At 34.6% G+C, this 24,710-nt stretch overlaps 1 protein-coding gene across 6 annotated transcripts in view; it reads left to right on the top strand.

Moving 5' to 3' along the window:
* GRAMD1C (GRAM domain containing 1C) overlaps positions 1 to 23,861 on the top strand; it is a 50,450-nt gene extending 26,589 nt beyond the window's left edge. For 5 of the 6 annotated variants that reach the window (XM_087721340.1, XM_087721336.1, XM_087721341.1 and 2 more), the window contains 12 exons: positions 4,746 to 4,864; positions 5,924 to 6,044; positions 7,529 to 7,700; positions 9,718 to 9,864; positions 11,076 to 11,194; positions 12,033 to 12,175; positions 12,675 to 12,778; positions 13,928 to 14,104; positions 15,503 to 15,560; positions 19,324 to 19,434; positions 21,534 to 21,636; positions 22,839 to 23,861. In XM_087721340.1, coding sequence (XP_087577466.1) covers positions 4,746 to 4,864; positions 5,924 to 6,044; positions 7,529 to 7,700; positions 9,718 to 9,864; positions 11,076 to 11,194; positions 12,033 to 12,175; positions 12,675 to 12,778; positions 13,928 to 14,104; positions 15,503 to 15,560; positions 19,324 to 19,434; positions 21,534 to 21,636; positions 22,839 to 22,916 — 1,452 coding nt within the window. In that variant the 3' untranslated portion in view covers positions 22,917 to 23,861. The remainder of the gene's footprint in view (positions 1 to 4,745; positions 4,865 to 5,923; positions 6,045 to 7,528; positions 7,701 to 9,717; positions 9,865 to 11,075; positions 11,195 to 12,032; positions 12,176 to 12,674; positions 12,779 to 13,927; positions 14,105 to 15,502; positions 15,561 to 19,323; positions 19,435 to 21,533; positions 21,637 to 22,838) is intronic. The other variant, XM_087721337.1, reaches the window with a different exon arrangement.
* Positions 23,862 to 24,710: the final 849 nt, after the last annotated feature.

The following is a 24,710-nucleotide window of genomic DNA, read 5'->3' as shown; positions in this document are numbered from 1 at the left end:
GGCAAAAGGGTTAAAGAGAAATTTGATAAGGAGGCTATGCCTAGGAATGTAGATTGGGTACTTCTCTTGCATCAAAGTACAGTTGATGAACTTTGAGTAGAATTATTAGCAACATTATCACACATGCAGCTTTCAAATCGCTCCTAGGAGATACTGTAATAACTTAATGCAGTTCTTTGGAAAGGAGCAGAAGAGAAATTTTCCTCTGAATCGGTTCAGTCTTATGCATATTCCGGTAACCTGTGCACGAGACAGAAAAAAGCCTCAACAGATCTTTAGAAATTTTAATCTGTGTGCTTCACAGATGTAGATTTGTTTCCTTGATGGGAGGAGCTGAAACTGGGCTGGTACAAGGAACAACTTACAGAACTAAAATCAGACCTGCCCACTTTTTAACAGCTTTCCGAGTGCCAGGAGTAGAATTTGTATAAATGCAACACTTTTTGCTCAAAGTGGAGTTTTGTTTTGATTCTTTTAAAGCGGTACCTCTATAGTTTTTGCCACTCTTGGAAAGAAACTTCTGTACAGGCAAGGTAAGTTTAGATTAGATTTTACTTCCCTTGCCGGCTTCTAGTTTGCTTTGTTAGTTAAATGGCTTGAGGAGGAGGCATTCTGACACTACAGGAAGTGCTGATTTTCAGTGACGGAAAGTTGCTTCAACTCTGAAGTTGTCTTTGTTAACTTTGCCCTAATGATATGTCCAGTTTCCTGAGTATCACTATGAAGTTCGCTGTGCTTTGGTATTGTAAATCTATGAATGTGATCTCTTTTCATGCAGAGGACTGCAGGTAAATGAATGTGGAAGGAAAAAAGGACCTCAGGCTTACATGAGAAACCTGTTGCTCTTAAATCCATAATTTCTTTAGACTCAATAGATTTTTTCTATTAAAGTTAAAGTTAATTTTTCTTGCTCTTAAATCAGAAAGAATATCATTGTTATTTGAGTTGAAGAAAAATATTTGCATGGCTTAATCAAGTTTAACCAACACTTTACTAACAGCTATATTTATATATTAATTATGGTTGCTTTTAATTTTGTTTGTTAGGGACATTTAATACATTTTTGGTTTAGGGATTGTGCAAATCCAGAAAGCGATTAGGTAAATAATTATGATAAGCAAGTTATATGAACACAGACATAGTGTTTCAATATGTAGAATTGGCACAATTGTATGGGTTGTCTTTGAGCAAGCACTGATGCTGCTTCTCTAGGAGATCATTAAAAGATGGCCATAAGCTAAGAGTAGATGCTTAGATTGCAGAAAGCTGTAGATTCAGTTCTTAACATCTTTAGATCTAAATGGGAGATCTCTGTTTGAAATGCCTGTTGATGGCTATTAAGAAACTAGAAAAAGTTATGGAGTGACTGGGTATATCACATCTTCCTTGAATGTCATGCATTAAGTACATGCTATCTTTGCAGAATAATAGCAGTGACGCTACTGGGTTCATTTAATATACTAAGCTACTGTTCGGTTTTACTGTGGTTTATTGACTGTCATATTGTCCTGATTCATGTGTAATTCTAATTTAAAAACATGATTTATAGCAATGGTTTGTTTCATACATCGTGCTTAGTTAAAACTAAGCCATTTTCAGTAAGTGTGGTATTGCAATGTGGCAACAAAAGCCACACTACTCACATTGTGGGAACAAAGCAAAGATAGCTGCCATCATCCGTGAGAAAATAAGTCATCTTATCCAGGGAGTACCAAGGTGGTGAAGATTGTAGCACATCACAAGAATAAATCTGCTCCACCTGCATTAAATGAGTTTATTTGTTGCATGCTCAGCAAAATTTGAGTACAGTCTCATCTATGTATTTCTGTTTGACTTTTCATTCAGAAGAGACTTACAGTAAGTACTTTATCCTCTCTTTATTTCTTATATTTTTCATCTACTTTTCATCTGTAATGGGAAGGCCCATATACATTTTTAAAGTATTCCCTATTTACCCTGCTTAATATCTCTATATGTTAGGCTGTCAACTATGCAAGGGTACCTTTTTCACAATTTCTGATCACTCTTGTATTCTGAGGCTGGGGGACAGTTTTTACATCTCAGGAAAATAACAGAATAACAGAGTTGAAAAGGATCTTTCAGGTCTTCTAGTCCAACCCCTTACTCAAGCAGGAAATCACATACCATTTCAGACAAATGGCTATCGAATCTTTTTGTAATAATGTGGAAACAATCCACTGCAACCCCATGCAATTATGGATAGTGCAGCTGCGGATAACAGGAGTTTGAACCTAAGCTAAATGGGGGTTTAAATTCCGTAACAATTGAAAAGTTCTCTGATTTATTTGGTTAATAAAGGGAAATATGTTCTGTGATCATATGCCATTTTACTCAGCAGAGTTCTCCCCTGCACATTGCTTATTTTTACTGTGGGGAAGTACCTTGCAGAAAGAGAATGACAGTATAACATCAGAATGCAGCAGTTTGCTAGTATCACCAGGAAATCAAAGAGAATTCTATGAATGCACCAAATGATGGATGAAAGGAAACTGCAAACCTAAAAATGCAGATAATATCGAAACCATTTACTATGGACAATTTATTTAGATCTTTGTTTTTTAACCATGGATACTCAAAACTTGCAGATAATGAGGTTCACTGTATTAGTGTTTATTGTAAAAATTCCTTGCTAAATCACCTTGCTAAGGTGATTTAGTGTAATACTGTGTAAATTGCATTTTTGCTTACATATCATTTGTATGACTTGTTTGCTTTCATTGCTTTATGACAGATAATAGAATTGTGTTGCAATCATAAAAACTTAAGATAAACCTTGGAAATAATAAGGAATGTCCATGTTAAACATTGGGTAATATACTTCAAATAGATAACTCTTATAAACTATTAGAATTCATGGCATATTTAATATTATTAATTAAGGTACATTTTATTCTGTGGACATGGAAATTCTTTATGGTTTAGTACTACTATTAAAGCAATAAGGAGCCCAAGTTAAAGCATCATTTTTATATGCTTGTAATTTATTCTGTGTAGTTGGAAAGAAGCATAAATATAACTTTCTTTTCCCTGATTCCTTGTTTGTAATTATGAAATCTCCAAATTATTTAATGAAGTGGAATGAATGTATAGGAAGAAGGCTTGCCAAACTAACCTTGACTCATTTTCAATCAGATAACTTTCTTAATAGATTGTGGGAATGCTATTGACAGTACATTTAGCTTCAAGGCGTTTGATAAAGTACCTCAAGACATTCTTATCAGCAAGCTAGTTACAGTAGGTGGATGGCATGATAATTAAGTGAATATATCAAAATGGCTCAAAAATGTAGCTCAGTACCTGAATAGTTCCTCATTAAATTCAAGAGAGATTATCAAGCATGGACCCCAAGGTTTAGTTTTGGGTTCTCTAAACATCTATTTTTATTAATGGCTTGGATGAAGAAATGGAGGGAACTCTTATCAGTTTTTTTAATGAAATAAACTGGGTTGGCTACCTATCCTAGAAGAGAAAAATAACATTCAAAACTTTCATAAGTTAAATAGCTTGAAAGTAACTGAAGGATATTTATCAGAAGCAAGTGCAAAATTCTCTATGTAGGAAGCGAAAACGAAAAACACACATATAACATCTGACTTAGATTGGTATTTGTGAAAAAGGTTGGAACAATAGTACATTATAAAGTAAATATGACCCAAACGTGTCATAATATTTATTCTACTTCGCTTAGTCCCAACTTTGAGCTCAATTTCTAGTTCTGCTTGTTATGTTTTTAGAACGATTCAGAGAAATTAGAATGGATTCAGAGAAAGGCAATCATCTTGAGAGATAGACCAGATAGTAAACATGATCAGATGAGCTAATTCTATTGTATTATAATGCAATGTAACAGGAACCTTGCAAAATTTGAAAGCACACTTTTCCTCCTCACATCCCCTTTATAACGCAAAAAACTAGGAGTGAGGTCCTTTCTGAACTGCTTGCCTCATCCCACTCCAATTGTGGGTGAAGTTGCCTATTATCTGACCATTTCTTTGGCTGCATTTCTTCTCCCTGTCTCCCAAGGTCATTCCCACATATCATTACAGCAAGGAGGGTGATTAGAGAAATAATGAAGTGCTGTGTTGGAAAAGGGATTGAAGGAGTTATATCTTTAATGTCAAGACAAGACTACTGAAAGATAATTTGGTACAAATGTAATATTATGGAAAGTCGAATATGTGCTCTATTCCACAGCACAGGACACAGGTGTTCTTCAGATATAGCAAAGCGGAAAACAATTTAGTAGTGATTAGGACAAAAGTAGAATATTCTGAAACTGCAGATCTAGAAAAAACATAGCTCTTAAGTATACATTATTCTGCTTCACTTGCTATTTTGCTACAGGGCTTTGATCAGGGTCTGTTTAACATTTGAGGAGAGAAGCTTCTGACCCTAAGAATGCTGACAATGATTGTGGCCTTGTATAATTTATATGAGTTAAGAAGTTGCAGCTGTTCTCAATAGTTAAAATGTCTTGGGGTGTTATTTCAGGAATCGGATAGAGGGGGCCCAGGGTGTGTGTGTAAGACTGTTGGGATGGCTAAACTGAATAGTTCTGGCAGCCCCAAAACAAGATGTCTGTGTATACTAATATTGAGGTTATTGAATGCTCTTATGAAACAGTCCTTTCAGATTATTAGAATGATTTACTGACTAACAATCAATAATTAATTTGTGAACAATTTTGCCATTGTTGTTAGTGTACATTTTCTTCTGTTTCCCAGAAATTAACCAAACAGGAATTCTGGCAGCTTGTCCACCAGAGCTATGGCTCTGAGCTTGGCTTGAATATAGAAGAGATGGAAAGCATTTATTCATCATCTGAAGAGAATGGACAGTTAAGGTAAGGAAATACTATAGATTGCCACACTGTTACTGTGATTTTTGCTTTTTTGGAGGTTGTGTTTTTTTGATAGGATCATCTGTTGATATAAACTTGGTATAATTTATTCCGTCAGGTACTAATTCTTGTTATCCAGGTTGCTGAAAACTTTTTATCTTTGGTGTCACTACATAATGAAACAGTAGTATTTAAATGTTTTTGAATATGCAAATTGTTTAGTTATAGACAGAAGATTCATTTTATAGAATCTTTATAGAAGATTATTATATAAGCACAACAAATATGGCATTGGTATGGTTGCTTGCATGCAATGGTATTGTCATGATTAAGAGCAGATCAATTCAGGTTGTATAGGTTTCTGGTCCACTTGAATAGGTAGGCAATACATCTTCAAATCTGATAGCAAATTAATGCTTGGACCTTGGACCTTATCATAAATTGACTTATTTAGCTATAAACTATTAGGTTTCTAAAGCAGAACTGAACATGCTTTCTATCCCGTTGCCACATGGTCTGTTCCCCCATCCCCCCATTTGCCACAAATCTTCACAATAGCTAGCAACAAATGGTATGTGCTTAGGCATTGGCTGGGAAACACTTTGTTTTCAAACCAACCCTCTACTTAGGCTTTGTTCTACCAAGTACTTATTTAGGTAGTTTGGATTTCAACTCCTGCAATCCCAAATTGGTAACTTCAATAACTGCTAGCTAGAGATCATATATGATGAGCTTTAGCTTGGAGAAAACTATCCTATCCCGTTTGTCCTTTTGCCTAGTCATCTTAGATGTGAGTAATTATACAGAAGATATTTGGGAAAATAAAACTATAGATGAGAAAGGGATTTTTTCCCTCATTCATACAACATACAACACAATGGGACTACTTTTTGACAAGTTCTATAAAATGATGTTTCTAAGAGATAAAGACATCATTTTATGGTAGAAAGATTGAATGTTTAAGGCAGATTTGTTTTCCAATCTACTTTAAATCCAATACTACTGTATTAACAAATGGTTCTAGAATAAGTACGAATTAACATTGTTGCTATTTTTGTACAGATCTAGCCTTAGTGATGAATCTGGAGATAAGGAACCAGCTAAGGCTGTTGGTATAGTTCAAGAATCCACTGCTCTGACTGAAGTTGAGACGGAATTTCTTACTGGAAACTCACTTTTAGAAGTAAGCTTTTAAAACATTGTTTTTCACTATAAATGCATTATTTACTTTATTAACTTATTTTATATACCTGCATATAAATATATACTGTTTAAATACACACCATAGTTTAACAACAATATAGTTTAAATATTTAGAATTTATCAAAGCTAAATATAAAAATATAATCAAATAAATATTTTAATGCAAGGCAATCTATATATCTACACAAAGGCAGATTGACTATCTGCTAATAGATTTCTCATATTCTTTGAGTAATCAGTTTGTTAAATGAACTGTGTTATAAGCTATATCCGAAGTATGATAAAATAGATGTTGTGGCCTCCATCCTCTGGAATATTCTCTCATCACAGGTGAGTTCCACACCCACATTCTTGGCTTTCTGGAAGACCCTTAAAACTTTGTTCCGTTGCTTGGCCTGGGAACTGATAGGGCCTATTCATTTCAGGAAGGCTGACGAGACAGAAAAGATTCTCATCACCAGATTGCCCAACATCTTGGTTCTTAACTTTTAACGTTTTTATTTTAATTTTAATTATTTTAGCACTTTTTTTTTATATTGTAAGCCTCCCAATTACTATATTAGTGAGTTGGGCAGCATTAAAATTTAATAAATAAAATGAATAGCTTCCTACACTGAATATAGTTCAGTGAATTACTTATTGGTTCATAAATAATTTAGTAACACACTTTCCTTGTTATACTCTTTATTGTTACATTTTCTGAAATTACTTATGACCATTAATTTCTGTTTCAAATGAATTATAATCTCATATAACATATTTGCTATTATTCCGTGATTTTTTTAAAAAGTAACCTATAAAATCAAATGAAAAATAGAAATCAAGCTAGTCATGCTCTTGTAGACTAAAATTCTTATTACTGTGGATATACTGAAAATATGTAGCATAGCATGATGATAATGTGTATATTGTTAGAAATTTGGATTTTTAACAGGTTTCAAAATATTGTCATTATATATAACAAAATCCTGTTATTACATATTATATTACTATACTTTCACTCCAACATGACTATCAAATGCTTTTTTCTTGGCATTTGATACTGCTAAGATACACGTACACACTCACACAAACAACCACAAATCTCTCTCTCTCTCTCTCTCTCTCTCTCTCTCTCTCTCTCTCTCTCTCTCTCTGTCTATCTATCTATCTATCTATCTATCTATCTATCTATCTATCTATCTATCTATCTATCTATCTATCTATCTATCTATCTATCTCTTTCTATCATATTATACCAAAAATCAGGCCACACTTATAATATTATCTAAAGTACATTAAGTGTTTGAATTGTTGAGGACTATCTGTATTTGAAATGTGTATAGATATGTGTGTTTTTAGAAGTTTGTGAGTGGTTTTGGAAGGTTTTAGAAGGTTTTTGTATTTTCTTTTTGGATAGCTAGGATTGTGAATTGTCATGTTATTAACTAAGATGGCTGTAAGAATGATATTCTATTTTATTAGGTTGCTGAACCAGAGGAATGTTATTATGATAAACAAGGCAAGAGGAATTCATTGATTCATTTAGAAAGGAAGCTCTCTGATGCTGTACCACACAAAGTTTTAGTACAATCCTTGGATGTAAATGAGAATTTTCCTAAGGAGAAGAGCAGTGCCTCAGAAAGTGATGAAGACGGTAAATAATGTTCCAGTCTTATTGTTCTGTACAGTACAAATTACAGCAATAAAAGAAAACAAATTGTCTTTATCTATGGAATCTACTTCTGCTTATCTTACTGCTAGTAAAACTGATAGAAAATGGCTGAGTATTGTGGCTGCCTTAGGCAATAGATCCTGAAGACCTTGAGAGATAGTGTCAGGTTGGAGGACATAGTCAGTACATGTAAACTGTTCATCCTGTTTCTCCTTCAATAGTTTATTACCGGTACTTACTGTCAAGTTTGAAAGAAAGAGACAATATGACCAGTTGGAGAACTTCTGTACAAACAAGAATGTGGAAATATTGTCTAAAGATCATTAAAAAGATTTATATCTCGCCTTTTTTTAATTAGGAAGGTGTGTTTAATATTGTCACTGCCCTGAGTTATTTGTAAAAATGATAAAGGTGGGATATAACTAGTCAAATCAATACATAAATAAATAACTGAAGGAAAATGTGCACAATATTTCTTCCTCCTCTTATTTTCCCCACAACAACCCTGCACTAAGATTGGACTGAGAGACAACGTCTAGTCCAAAATCATCTGACTTAGGCTTTCATGCCCAAGACAGGACTAGAACTCAGTCTCCTGGCTTCTAGCCTGGTGCTTCACCACTCAGAAATCATATTCTGCCAATGGCTGCTATTTTATCTTTTACATCAATGTGATGTCATTATGTGATCTACACAATATAAATTAGAAACAAAGCTACTGCAGACATAGCGTCAATTGTCCCTCCCCCTTCCCAGTATCCCTGGCTACTCCAAGGCCAACCACAATTATAGTATTGATGAAGCCTTTGTCATAGCCATGGATGAGGGGCACTATTCAGCACATAATGATGGTGATGCGGATACTGCCATAAGACCTTTTACAGACAGTGAAGTTTCTGTAACAGCTCGCAAATTGTTCCAAAATGAAATCTTCCCTAACACTAAAGCTTTCCATGACATGAGCACTAGGTTGCAATGAACGTAAGTCATTTCATGCAACAGTACTGTTTGCTTTACTTTTCTAGTAAATAATTCCAAAATTCTAGTAAATAATTCTGATTTGGACAATCCATTTTTTTGAAATGGTATAGGAGTATCTGCTTCGGGAATGGATTGAACTAGAAGACCTTCCAACAATTTGTCCATTTCTGCAAATACCAGTGGGTGCTTAATTTTTGTGAGATTCTTAAAGCAATAAACATGTTGCACTTAAAGCAGGAGAAGACATGACTTATGAATTATCTTCATTTATATTAATCATATGGCCAGTGCTATTAATTACTTTACTAGCTAATTTTGCAGGTATTTTCAGTACTTGCCTGTCGTTATTCTGGAAAAACCTACCATCTCAATTTCTCTATGTTATATTATTATTTCAGTAATAATGATCATACTGGCATTATAATCTGAATCCTACTGTTGTGGTACTAGCGTTTTATTTTAATGATGAAGAATCTTCCTTCCATACTTACAGTTACAACTCAGCTATTTTCTTTCTTTTTCAGTCCATTGATGAATTAAGATTAAATGATAAGCTGATAACATCTTCTCCTCCTCCTCTTCCTCTCTCTATATGTTTCATAGTATCTTTGATTATTCTTTTGTAAGTTTTGTTTTTGTTTCTCCTGTCACCACCTTCAACATCAAGGAATGCTTTTTAAAGCCCTTCATAACTGTAGATTTCTAGAATCTTTCACACTTTATAGGCAAGTAAACTGACAAATTTTCATTAAATCTTCTAATTCTAAACTTCCATAAATGCTTAAGGAGTTTTCTAAAATAAACTTGGAGATTTCCAGTTAGGGGATTTTTGTCAGGAAAGTTGCTGGGAATAGGAACTATTATAGGAACCTGCATTTCGTAGCTTGATTCAAATTGTCTCACATAATTGTACCTTTGACGTCCCTTAAGTAGTGCAGACAATTTCATATTTTGGGATTTTTTTTTCCTGATGTAACTGTTACAGAGTTCTTAACCTATGTTTTAAATTTTTCTCCAGTAGCTGAGGAAGCCACCCTTGAGTGTGAACTCCATGGAAAACTCTTTATTAATCGCATTTTCCGTATTGGTGCAGATAAGCTGTTTGAAATGCTTTTCACCAATTCCCATTTCATGCAGACATATCTCAGGACTAGAAATATAACAGGTAAACTATTTTAATTTGTATTGTCTACATTGAGAAAAAACAAGTTAATTTCCCTTTTAACAAGATGAATATTTTGTGAAAAGCATCTGGTACAAAGGCTGGATTCAAATATAATGTAAACCCATTTTTTTTCATGGTTGCATTCAGATAATTAGGTCTTGCCTAGTTTCCTGCAGCTATATATACTTCTTTTGCTCTTCCCTTTGCTCCCTTTGCAAGCAAGTAAAAAAACTATAAGCAATTATATCTTCTGGATAACATCTGAATTGAGAATGTATTAATAATTATTAATCATTCTGAAACAAACTATGGTTTAAATTTAGCTCAGATCTTGGCTTTTGAGAAGGTTATTCAGCCTTTAGATATAACTGAACATTTGGATGCAGTATTTTGACTTTTTTTTAAAGCTAGGAAATGATTATTTAACGCAGTCACTGCCAGAATATAAACATGCTGACAAGTTTTGGCTTATTGGCCACCAACACATAAGGATTTGAATTCACAATTTGATATTTCTTTGCAAGTTATATTGAATTAACAAAATGCAGCTGGATACAATAGGTTATCATACTGTAAATAGAAGAATGAACTTATAAAATTGAGCACTGATCACCTGAGTAGAGAAAGCAGAAGTGCATCCAAACATTAGGTATGGATGCAGATAAAAATAGACTGTTGCAGAAAATAGTGGCGCTAATAGTAGGTTTCTTTTAGGGTATTGCAATTAATCCTAGGCTGCTGTTAAAAATACCAACATCATTTTGCTTTTGCTTTTATTGTTTATTTTATTTCATTGCTATTTCATTGTTTTCTTTTGTTTTATTTATTGTTTTATGTCATTTGCCTGGTTACATATTTACTTTTCTGTTCTGAATAGATTTGTTGTATGTTTTCCTGCCTCAACCCAACACATATAGAATTAACCACTGCTATAATTTGATGGGGTTAAAACCCCAAAAGGTTTAATATACATAGAAAAAACCCCAGAAGAAAGCACTAATTTATGGACAATCTCATTTTTTATTATAATGTTTCAAGCCAGTTTCACAATGATAAATTTGGAGATTAATTATTTAAAACCCATTACTGTATACCACATGTTATATGAAAATTTCATAATTCAATTCACTTTGCCCTTCACGGAATGTTTAAGGTTTCTAAATGATACTGTATAAATGAACAGCAATAATGACTTATATTTTTGGCTTTAGATATTGTGTCAACTTCTTGGAACCAAGATAATAGAGGCAATCAACTCAGGACCATGACTTACACAATTATACTTAACAATCCACTTATTGGAAAATCCACAACTGCAACAGAAAAACAGGTATAAAATGCAAGTGTGTCAGATTACACTGAACTGGCGGAAACTACAGCATACAAAAAGTTGGGCCCTATGCTATGTAGAGCTTTACAGGTGACAGCCAGCACCCTAAGTTGCACTTGGTAGCAAATTAGAAGCAGTGCAGTTTGTGGAGTGTTGGTATTATGTGGAAATGCTGAGCCAAGCCCATCACTGTTCATGCCACCACATTTTATAGGAGCCGAGGTGGCGCAGTGGTTAAATGCAGCACTGCAGGCTACTTCTGCAGTTCTGCAGTTCGGTTGTTCAAATCTCACCGGCTCAGGGTTGACACAGCCTTCCGAGGTGGGTAAAATGAGAACCCGGATTGTTGTTGGGAGCAATATGCTGACTCTGTAAACCGCTTAGAGAGGGCTGAAAGCCGTATGAAGCGGTATATAAGTCTAACTGCTATTGCTATTGCTATTTTGCAGCAGCTGAAGCTTTAAAAGAAAGGATTGCAAAGATGTGCTATCTATCTTTAGTTTCCATTGACAGAATATCAGGAAAAAAATAGAAGAAGTTGGGCATCATTAATCTTACTCTAGACTTGCTTTCCCCCAAACTAATGCTCTACAGCTGGCCTTGAGCAACAATTCCCTTAATTCCTGATCAGTATTTTGGCTTGGAATTATAGAGAACGAAGTCCAATTTCCACTTGAGGCAATAGGTTGAGAAAAGCTGTGTTAGGATATTGTGCGATCATTTTAAAAGTATACTTTCTTTCAAGACTTCTACATTAATTGTGGTGCAAAATTTATCCCAGTTAGTTTTTGAACATCAGCATTTTTTTAAAAAAAGTCCTTTTCTGCTTCCATAATAGGTGCTCCGTAAACGAAGCCACAAAGATCGGTCTTACCAAGTAGACGCAGAGGTGGTGACACATGATGTGCCTTACCATGATTACTTCTACATTGTGAACAGTTTTAGTATCTCTCATATGTCCGGTCAAAAATGCAGACTCCGGTGAGACATTTCATTTAATGACAGTAATAAAATTGGAAATCATAAAAGACAGCTTTTCGGTAAAACAAGGAAGCGTAGGAATGCCCAACTTTAATTTGTACACTTAGATGATTGGAAAATGATCTCTTAATAGAAAAAATATTTGCTCTTTTTTTAGTTTCACTTTTTTCCCCTATGAAAGTTTTAGTAGATTTTTTTTCAACAAACTAATATTGGCTATATGATTTACATACCTTACAAATCTATGGGTACATCTATCATTCAAAGTTATAGTTCAACAGAGAGTTCTGAAGCAACTATTTTCTCTATTTCCTCATTCAGCTCTCAGTGTTTGTGTTCAAGACAAGATGTTACCTTAGTGATCATGCTTTGTTTTGTGTATACAGCTTCTTACCTGAAGCTGAAAGCCTAAAAAATTGCTCTCAAAATGGATGAAAATACTGACCTTACCTATAGTTGTATTCCAATCAGTTGCTAGCTCTATTCTTGTTTGTTACAGGATTTCCTCAGATGTGAAATACAAAAAACAACCATGGGGGCTTGTCAAGAATATAATTGAAAAGAATACATGGGGAAGTATCCAGGAAAATTTCAAACAACTTGGTAAGTATTTTGTCATCATTCTTGACAATGGTATCCATTACTTTTATATTTAATTAGCTTGACTATTAAGAAATAGTGAAGTGAACTGCTGTATTCTGGGTCTATTGGTCACAAATGTACTTCAATACATCAATGCAAAAGTATTTTGCTCCATTCGGTATTAATAAGTCAAATTTAATTGTAAATTTTTATTCATTCGGATCCGTCTAGTGTTCATGCTTCAAAGTTCCAAGCAATCATTTTTTTCTGTTTAAGAATGTAAAACAATAGCATTTCCCAGGCAAAAGTTTTATAATTGATTTCAAAATGTTACTTCAAATCCATCTGGACCATTTATCCATTTATAACTTTCCAAAATCAAAATCTCCTTGTCTAGAGAGGAGTCATCTTTATTCCATCATGGTCTTAATGGAGCCATGTTCAGCTTGCCATTTCTTTCCTGGAAATCTTGAACCAGTTTATGATAATTCCAAAGCAGCAAAAAATAAAATAAAATCATATTACTATTCCAGTATTGTTTCTATTGTATATATCAATGAAATTTTGAGGGTTGATTCTGTATGAAACTCAAGATTTACTGAGTTTCAAAGTCAAGTAATTGGGTGTTTTTGTTTTTTTTTAGAAAAGCTTATCTTGGATTCATTTTCTTTTTTCCTAGAATGTAACATTTATCAGTATATCAAATGCACATTTCTTGTTTTTTCTTAAGTGGAAAGTGCAGTTTCTGTATTTCAGTAGGCAGATCTGATTCTTGTCATACTGCTGACTTAAATTATCATTTTGTAAATATAACTGATTATGTGTTAATAGAGAGAGACATAAAGAGAAACAGGCATGAGTAAAATTAATGAACTTCTTAGTAGTGGAGTTTGGGCCAGCAATCTGTAAATGTCATAAAACTCCTTCCACTTGCCCACTAGATATTATCAGACCAATTTCCCACAATTCTTAGCTGGCATTAAATTTAGCTATGATTTCTGACAACAGAAATCTCAACAGTAGATACTGTTCCAGAAGGTTAGCTTAAAAAAAAATAGAAACTATAAAGTAAAAACTCAACAGTAGATACTGTTCCAGAAGGTTAGCTTAAAAAAAAAAGAAACTATAAAGTAAAAACAGAAACTGGAAAACCGATTCTGTCATTTGTAGAATCAGAATTACTAGTGGAAGAATATGCAATAAACAAACCTATTGAGGATCCTGCAAAATCTGGAGTCCTAAGGAGGAGAAGGTGGATTTTACAGCGGAATTCAGAAGAGATACTTCCTAAACACTCTATACATGATTCTACAGAAGACAAAAGAACAATATCTCTTGGGAATATAGGTGGGTTCAAGTAGAAATACTTCTTTTTCCAGCAATTTATGAAATTGAAGGCATTGTTCATTTTACTACTAGAGGTCATAGTATTTCTGCACAAGTGTCATACAGGCTTTTCTTGCTTGTCCATATGCAGCAAATCCAGAGTATTTCAACATAAGTATGTGTGGTGCAGCTAATTGTAAATAAAGTTCAAGAAAAATGCTGTTGGCATACAAAGCCTTATATTTTGGATAATTGACATAAGCTACTTGATTTATTACTTATACAGCTATGTTTGTATTTTTCCATCTAGAACCACCATTTTAAATTCTGAAATAATTATGAGCCTTTTTATCAAATTGCATTTACTTTCTAGAATACTGAAACTTTTCTTGCTATGTGAGTTATAGGACATTGAATGAGATTTCCCTTCGCACCCTCCAACTCTAATTTTAGACAATTTAAGTGGCAGGATTTAGTGACCTTCGCTGCTCTGAAACAGACTAAGCAGGATTCTGGCCTAGTTTATGGGTGGGAGGCCTACTCAATATATGAAGCTGTGGGCTAGAGTAGGAAATTTAAAAATAAAACACAACATAGAAAAAGGCAGAGACAAACCAGTTCTGTACTGTTACCAAGAAAATATCATGGTCCTGTCCATATAGTCATCAGGTTCAAGTTTAAGTCAAGCAAGTTTTTTATCTTATGTTCAAAAAGTATCCAGGTCAATCTGAAGTTTTTTTATTAGGAATAATGACTGTGAAATATAAAAAAAGAAATTCAGTATTTAATATTACATATAATTACGACGGCAAGGATTGCCTTTGCCCAGAAATGGAAAAACAAAGTAATTCCAAGCGAAGAAATAATAAGAAAGGTTATGGATTGTGCTGAAATGGACAAATTAACAAAAGAAATCCAGGGAAAAGAAGAAACAATACTACTAGATATGGGATAAATGGTATAGGTGAATGGAGGAAAGAAACAAGGATCAATGAAGGAAGACAACAAAGTAGTTAAGGAGAATTAACACATATTTATGTATCCAAGTGGTTTAAACTTACTAGAGGTAATCAGCCAATATAGCAGACTTAGGAGTAAGATAAGAGGGTTAAGAATGGTGAAATACAAACGAAATATAATAGAAGGGGAAACAATATAAGGTGAGCGATATCGATTGGAAATTGCTATTAGAAAGAACAGGAAGCTCCTGTTCCTATTGTATTAGGTAAATGTGGTGTATGTCTAAATTTTGTGTATGTGTATTTTATATGTTTGTAAATAAAAAAATTTTAAAGTATCCAGGTCAGGCATAACCTTGAACTGTTTTCCTGCTTTGGGGGAGATAAATCTTCAGCAAAGGGATTTAGTAATTGGATTTCAAAATTAGAATGTTGTAAAGATATTTTCCTTGCTTAACAGGAATGAAGAAGAATGCTACAAATAAAACCATCATCATCATAGTGGCAATGAGTATTTTGTAAGTACTTGCTTGATACTTCTAATACCTCTTACAGCAACTAAATGAAGGCAGGCTCTGACTCAGCTGCTATTAAGACCTATAGCGTGGCAGTAAAAGTGGTGAAACAATACCCAGAAAGTCATCTTGCCCAGTACTTTGGTAACAGTATGACCCTGTTGGATATAACAAATTGGACGCTCTGTGCTTTCAATGCAAACACCTGTCAATTAGCCCCTTATCCTTTCCGTCTGATAGAAGCTTCCAGGAGGGTGACTGGTAGGGGTTCATGCAGTAATAAATTCCTCACTGCAACAGGAGACATTCCCGAGATTTTTTAAGGAGGCCCTGGTTTGTCCTCTTCTTTAAAAAAAAAATCTCTTAACCCCATCTGCCTGGAAAACTTTCATTCAGTCTGTCATCTTTCCTTTTGGGGGAAGGTGGTGAAATTGGCAGCTCCAGCAGGTCCTGGATGAAATGCAGAGGTGGGTCGCCATTTTTTTTTACTATTGGTTCAGGCTTCTGCGCATGTGCAGAAGAGTCTGGGTGGGTAGGTGGAGCCTCCCGCCGCCGCTACTACCAGTTCGGCCGTTCTGGACTGAACCGGGAGCAACCCTCCTCTGATGAAATGGATGTCCTGGACCGCTTCAGTCAGGATTTAGGCCTAACTATGAGACACAGACAGCCTTGGTTGCACTTATGGACAATCTCTGCATGCAATCATTTTCACTTTCCTTGACCTCTTAGCAGCCTTTGATTCCATCTACCATCGTTTTATGGTTTATTTAACAAACAATTAAATATGAAGAAAAAATTAATTTAGCTTATTGATATTTGAGCCATAAGAAGATTGATATTGTATATGGACCCTTTCTTGAGCAGAAGAGAGCAGAAAAGATAAGCTTTTTGTGGATATAGTGCACTTAAGAAGTGATGTGAACCTTTGGAAAACTAGAGTCCTATGTTGTACTAAAGCCATCAGGAGTAAAATAAGCTCTGTGCTTTAAACATTTACTGGGCATGAGGACTGTAGGTGATAGTGGTGGAATTGAAAATATAGGTTGTATCTTCCTTCCTCATACTTTCCAAATAATGTTTGGAATGTTTGCCTAGAAAGGTTTGTTGTTATTACTCTGATAATTAGCTGCTCACCATTCTTATCTGCAAGATCCTGCTTCTTGCCCCAAGCAAGAACCTGAAAATTTGTAATTAAGATGGAGAATTACTTCCAAATCTCAGAGATGCACTGGTCCATGCATTGTTTGATTTGCAAGAAGATGTTTTCTTCAGGCTATAGAATGTCTCTGCAAAAGAGAGAGACTCCCAATTTCTTCAACTAACCCCCCAGGTGTGCTTATAAAGGGTCTGCATGGAAACACCCTGCTTGCCAGGAAAAAAATTGTCTGTATATCACAACAATGTACAGGGCGGGGCATAACCTTTTCCTAGGGGGTCACAGCAACACTTGTAATAACAACACAAATAATTCATACACCATTCGAAAGCCCATCAAAAACTGAGTTTATTGACACGATTTAATAGTCAGTATGACCACCATTAGCCCTTCGAACAGCATTCAAACGAGGTGGATAAGAACACAACAAATCTTCAAACAGTTCCGTTCGATTTTCCAGATTTTTCAACACAGTTTCCAAATTCATTCTCAAAGTTTCAACCGAATATCGATTTTGACCTTGCTCCTGAATCATCAGAGCTTCCACTTCATCCTTAATTATGGCCCCAATGTTCTCTGCCGGATTGAGATCTGGCGAATTTCCCGGCCAGACGTCATTGCCCCAAAATTCGACATTGTTTTCCTTTAACAATTGCTGAGTCGCATTTGCACGCATGCAAGGAGCTTTGTCATGAAGAAAGACAGCCTCACCAACCACCAAGACATTGTCTGGATCACTGAGAAATGGAATGACATTCTCCAATAAAATTTTCTCATGGAAATAACTGCCATCCCAGGATTCCCCTTTATCCTTCAAAACCCAATGCAGTTTCTTGGCTGTGAAAATGACGAAAATCCCGATGCAAGTCGGATTGCGAACGATTTGTCGATATCGTTCATGTTTGGCGATGTCGTCGACGTCTTTAGCCCAAATTCGATCGTTCTGGAAATTCGGTTTTCGAATGGCATAAACGAAGAATTCGTCAGATGGCGCCAAATGAAGAAAATCTTCCTCGGTCCATTCAGACAACCAATCGCACAACCAAAGCCGATCTTGAACGTGTGTTTGAGTTTTCAATGGTTTGCAAATGACGTGGAATGGCTTCAAACCTTCTCGTTCTCGATATCGGCCGATTGTCCTTTGATCAACTCGTTTTCCACGAATTTGAAGGATTTCTTGGGCCACTTTTCGGTTTCCTTTTCGTTGTTTGCGACTGCCAGTTGCAATGATGGCTTTGCTTTCTTGGGACAGTTGCAGAGGACGCCCTTCTCCAAATTTTGTGAAACATTCTTGGGCTGTTTTGTTCCAATTATCAGTAACCCAATCCGGATGACGTTTCAATTTGTTTGCAATCCATTTTTGATTGATAAACGTCGCTCCAGCATCGCGAGCCTCTCGAAAGGCAATGCATTTTGTTCTGTCAATGATCCTTTGTTCTTCCGAATCGAATTTTCCAGCCATTCTTAAAGCAAATTTAACATTTAATAGCTCATTCAATTCAGTTTTTTATGGGCTTTAAAATGAGGTGTCGCGGAAGTTGTAAACTGCTGTCGATCTTGCTGTGACCCCCTAGGAAAAGGTTATGCCCCGCCCTGTACACAGGGAACCCTTGTACAGTGCATGGGGAAACCAGTGTAGTGTAGGCTTAGCCAAAGAAATTCACTGAGTGACTTTGAGCCAGTCATTCTCACTCCTGTTGAGGTAAACATGGTGATTGTTATGGGAAAAATAGGAGGGAATGCCATGTATATTGCCTTGAGCTTCCGAACAAAAACATAACACTGAAATAGAGCACACCTAAAAGCTGTACAAAGGAAAATGCAGAATGTTTTGAAATTAGCCCTTTTCAGTTTCGCACACAATCTTTTATTTTCATTGTCAATATCAAATAGCACATACCACATAGAGATTTGCATTCAGTCTTTTCTCCAAAGTGATCAAAATCAATTATAATTGTGGTTGTCCTATATTATCCTGACAATGTATATCAGATGGATTGGTCCAGGAAGGTGAAAGGAGACATATTTAATTGACTGAATTTGATTCTCTTCTGTATGATCTGCAAACAGATTGTATATAGGAGAATATTTGTAGCTCGGGGTTGAAATGTGGATTCGTTTGGGCTTGCTTGTTTTCTTGCAGATATTTCATTACCAAACTAGGTAACATCATCAGTGCTAGTTAGGAGTGTGGTTTGCTGTCTATTATGTTTTCTTTATCCACATTCTAAAGCAAAGGTATCAAACTTGCCACGTCACATTGCTGTCACGTGACGTTTTTCCCATTTGCAGAGCTAGGGTGGGTATGGCCCCGCACGCGACACATTCGACCTGCGCGCCATCAGTTTGATACCCCTGTTCTAGGCCCACAATCTAGTTTACAGTTGGACTCAAATGCCACATTAAGTTTGAATGTGAGATGACTAATGTGTTGTGAGAGCACAGTTTGTATCATTTTTACAGTACTATACATACCTTACACTTCAAAGCTTTAATTATCTTGCTACATTTGTCATGAAGCTATGAATATTTATAGTATTTATTCTTCCCATTAAGAATGCTTTTGCAAGATGATAGTGAACTGTTCATTTGTCTGGATTTTTTTTCCAGTTTAATTCTACTGGTTTTTCTGAATGTCGTATTGTTCTTGAAATTGTCAAAGATTGAGCGTGCAGCTCAGTCATTGTACCATGTTCAACTTCAGGATGAAGGGTCAACAACGTGAGTATTTTTTTGTTTTGTTCTGTCATTTGTCTTTCTCCATGCTCTCAGTGGCCTAATATTAGTGCAAATGTTAGATTTACATATTGCAGTTCACCTGAAAACTGAAGCTAATGAAAAATGTACAATTTAGCAAAAACACTTTAAAATTGTTCAAAAGATCTGTATTGAAGTGGGAATGCTACCAAAGCAGTTCCAGGTGGTTTTAGATGTATTATCTCATTAAGATCTTCAAGCAGAAGATATAACGCATAACTTTTTCCACTGAGATTCATCAGAAATGGACTCTGGATGGTATTTTATTTGTCAGAGAGTTGCTGTGCAGTCACAGCATTAGGTCTCCTGTAATACTGTACTACTGTACTCTCTTATTGATATTGCTGACTTTTGTTAATTTTTATTTTTGGTTGATGATTTATCATAAAAATTGAGGACATTGATCCATCTATGGCAGAAAACGGTTAACATTCTCTGGTGCATATCTATGTTGCCACTTTGCTTAATTGGTGGTGGGCTAGTTAAAATATTTCACTGAAGGCACCTAATCAGTTCAGATTGTCTTGGGGATGTCTAGATTTTTTTCTCCGGATGCCCACCAGGTTGTACTTTGCAACTCAGAGGTGAATAATTGCCCCAAGCCATCTCCCCTGAATTGCAGAAATCAAAGGGATTCCTTAATTATATAAAGACTTCAAGAAAATAAAGCTTAGGTCAATGCTGGGAAGAAATGAATTGTGATTGCAATCAACATGGTTATATACTCAACATTATTAATATTTTTGGCAATAATACTGGCAAAGTATTCTTACCAATATCCATTATTACTGCAGCTATAGATTTGAGTCTAGTGACCCTAATGTTACCTTTACCCTTTATTGGTAGAGAAGAGGAAGAATGGCCACTATGATGTTTATGTGAGTTTCTTCATGGATGAAAGGACTTGCATTCATTTGGAAATTAATGCCAAACAGTATGTATATTTCTGGATTTGAGAGGTGGCCTAAACCTTTTTGAGAGAGGGGAGGTACCATCTACCTTGAAGGAGCAGAGATGTGTCCTCTCCTAAAGAAACTATCACTCAATACAGCAGTATTAAACAGCAACCACAATTTCTGACCTTCCATTTTGGGGAAAGAATTTGAAAACGGTATTGGAAAAAGCTATGGAAAATTCTAAACCCATTATCTAAATCTTTTTTTTGTCAGGATACAGGTCTCATCCATTTTGCTCACATTTCAAAGGTCTGAAAATCATTTTTTTCCAGTAACCTTTTGGGATTGACTTGTGTATTTTATTGTATTAATTTTGGTTTGTTGTACTGTTTTGTAAATTGATCTTAGTTAAGAGAAATTGAGATAGTGAAGAAATATTTTATAAATACATAAATTCTGATTCAGCCACATTCAAAAGACTCAACTCTAGGGAAGCAGTACTAAGAGGAATTTCCTTTCATTTAAGCTTTGCTTTTATTAAAAAAGAAAACTTGCATACTGGGAGTGCTTGGGCATTTATTTATTTTTTCAAATGAGAAAGTTCTTAGTAATGGGGAAGGCCAGAAAGTCATGACAGAGAGCCTGAAAAAATATCATAACTCATTGTCCTGCTGTAGCACAGGAAAAAGTAAATTAGGAATCTCTAGTACAACTGTTGTCACTAACATGAATTCACTAGATAATGCATGGAAGATTTGAATTTTTCAAAAAAAAAAAAAAGATTTGAATGCATAATATTTATTTTTATGCCAGTCCTGGCAATTTACTTGCGAAGTCACTTGATTATTTGTCATTTTGAATGATCCTATAATCTATTATTTTCACAACAATATGGGAAATGATGGTGCACTCTATGGTACTTGTAATAGAACAATGTCTTAGGTTTGCAAAAAAAATGATGTACAAAATGGTAATATTCTCTCCTTGAAAGTTTTCAGCCTTAATATTTTTGATAAGATAACTGAAATACTATCCACCATGCTGTAATCTAGGATATGTCTCAATGTGGATTTTTCTAGTAAAATTAATATAGAGATGAAAGCATGATTAAATAACATGCTTGATGAAGCAAATATATTACATTTTAATGTTATGTTCTTTCCTTAGTCTAGCCCTTAATGTGGCATCAAAGGAGAAAACTCATCATAACATGAATCAAGCCCAATATGTGAAAGGGTTGTTAAAGGATTCTATAGCATTGCTTGAACAGGTAAGTATTCTGGTGTTATTGTTTTGAGCCATTGTATATGTAAGTACAGACATTATTATGAATAACTAGAGCAGTTTTACCCATCCTAAGAATTTTAAGATGTATGGACTGCAACTCCCAGAATTCCCAAGTCAGCATTCTGGAAATTAGAGTCCACACATCTTAAAGTTACCATGGTTGAGAAACACTGATCTAGAGGATTAAGAAACAACATTGCTTTTCATTTACTTTCTAACAATTTTTGATGATTATAGCAAGTTAATGGTATTAAAACTGGTTTAGTTCAGAAGTCTCTTATTATATTCAGCAAGAATGGCCTAGCCTTAACTGTAACAGTATGAACTAACTGCTATACTGAATATGCTGTCACCTGAGAATAATGCTAATTGCATTGTGCAATCTTTAAACAGGAAAGTTTGTATGGTTTAATATCGTTAGTACAGTAGTTGCTAAAATCTGAAACCAAATGACGACAGAGGATGCTGAGGATTGTGAAAAGCTCATTGTTCTAATTACTGGTGATTCACCCTAGAAGAGGGGGATGACATAGAACCAATCATTATCCGAAAGAGACAGCTTTTAAAAGCAGTTTGGATATGAGGTGACCAACTATCAATATAGTGATCTTGCAATAATCAAAGGTCTTCCTTCTGATTATCCTGACAAATAAGAAGGTAGATTAGGGAAGCAGATCTAGGGGAGTCCTTAAGCATACAAGAATATAAATTGCAGAGTCTTATCAGTGGCAGGACACTAACATAAATGGAGACAGAAGTTGAGACTGGTGAAGCCAAAACCAGAGAGATGGGAGAGCTTTATCTTTTCCCTTTTTTCATTTTGCGTTGATTAGAATTAGGAAGATTTCTTAAAGGTTCGGAACTCTTGGTGCCAATAATAGTACAGAAGAAAGTACAGAGTAATACAGAAGAAAACTAGAGCTTAAATAAATGCTGGCTGACTTTCATTGGTATAACATATGATGTTATCTCAGTCTGATAATTAAAACAGCACTACCTGCCAAGTAAACTAGTGTCCTCCCCCTCTTTCTATCTTTGCAAGTCCTTATTAAGGGCTCCAACTGAAAAGGGGATATAAGAATATTTTCCTGTAAAACCTAGAATTGCTTTGAGTTGGAAATAATTACATTTCTGATTTAAAGTATAATTTGTTGAGTATTTCTCATGCAATTTTGATCACTTCAGCTGAAGACCTCATTGTCTATGCTCCAGCATAGTTTTGATCACCTAAACACAACCAAAGATGGGGAGCCTGAAAGTTGATGTCACCAAAACCAACTATTAAGAAGAATGAAAATATATTGCTGTGATGGTAAAGCTGCTACTTTATTAGTCTTTTCATCACAATACTTTTATATAAAATAAATGTTGTTCTGAATTAAGCTTCTTTTAAAAAGAATTTTCTTGTGAATTTGTGAAACTTTATGAATCTTCCTGACCCACTTGATGTCTCATATGTGTGTTTCTGTGTATATGTGTGTGTGTATGTGTGAAAACACTTTCTTGAGCTGTGAATACTGGTGGAAATGAATGTTTGAGAAAACAATGAGAGCTGATAATTATATGTACATTAGAGATAAACACTTCAGCAAACCCTGCACTGTACTGTATAAAGTAATAAACACTGGATTTATATGGAAATGATAAAATGCAATATAAAATGTTTGGTTTATCACATGCGAAGTTTTTCCACATTTTTCTTTTATCTATGTAAAAAAATCTTCAAAACTAAATTGTTCCAACATTTGGCTTATTTGTTCCAGATTTCTATGAATAAACTTAAATTTTACATGTAGCTTTTTCTGTTTGGGAGGAGTTTGTTTTATGGATTATAACATTTCTTCCCCTTAGTCACTATCATTTCAATTCTCAGAAATTCTCAGGGAATTTTCATTCATGTCTGGAAGTCATATTTTAAAATGACAACCCTACATATCTTTAAAAAGTAACTAATGTATAATTTGATTTATATATTACAACCTTAGAGAGCTCTTTGTAAGAATATACGTATAATTTTATAGTTTTATAGTTTTCAAGGCCTGTGGGATCATGTCCCTTGTAACAATTAAAGATGCAGACTGTGATATGTAAATGTTCTGTTCTGATAAAGAAAATTAACTATCCAATAAAAAATTCTAATTGTACTTCTGATAAAAAAGAACAAAAACATTGAAAGTGTGATGCAAATAAAATTATGAACATACAGTACTTTGATTATGCTGTGTATCTTTCTGTTAAAGAAAGGAAGTAATCCTATTTGTGACTTCTGGTTAGGAGACATTATTTTCATTTGTCTTTTATCAAAAGTGCTTTATAGTCCTTATATATAAAACTAGTTTAACTGATGAACCAGACACACCCAAGGGATTTTGAAAAATAATTATTAATCACAGTACAACTAGTACTAATGTGGATGGCAATGTATTAGTAAGTGTAAGCTACTACAGTTTCTTAGTTTATAATTTGATAAAATAACAAACACAGTTGCTGTCTCATCTTTGCCAAGTGTCCTTACTATATTATGTTACTGAAATACTGTATGTTACTCAAATATAAAGGAATGGCAATAGAGTCTTCTCACTTGTGATGTCCTAAGGAAAACAAGTAATATTTTCAGGCCAAGCAAAAGCATTCCTTTTACATTACTGTTTGATTTTAGACCATGCAATTAGTTCTACATTGCATTGTTTATAGTTGTCTGTTTTTGTTTTTTATTGACTATTGTTTTCTAATTTCACATAACTTCACTAAATAATTTTTCTTATTAGATTGACTATAATATAATTTTAAAAATTAATGATTTAACTTCAGGGTAAGTAGGATCACCTCTAAGATGACTAAAGACAAGACAAAAAGCCTTATATGACTCGACACCTGTGATTAACTCTTGGCATGAAAATGTAACTCTGTTAGATTCCTTTAAAAAAGAAAATATTAAATATAAATGTGTTATGTGTCATCTCAAAATATTAAACAAATCAAAGGGAATATGAATATAAGTGCTTCAAAACATATACTGTAGTTTTTGCCAGATTAATTTACAAAAAAAAAAACCTT

This window comes from Thamnophis sirtalis, unplaced genomic scaffold (genome assembly GCF_051295495.1).
Source record: "Thamnophis sirtalis isolate CommonGarterSnake01/CBP01778 unplaced genomic scaffold, rThaSir2_p1.2 scaffold_8, whole genome shotgun sequence".
In the NCBI taxonomy this organism is placed as follows: Eukaryota; Metazoa; Chordata; class Lepidosauria; order Squamata; family Natricidae; genus Thamnophis; species Thamnophis sirtalis.
The sequence above is the reverse complement of the archived record's forward strand: the minus strand, read 5'-3'. Positions and strand labels throughout refer to the sequence as shown.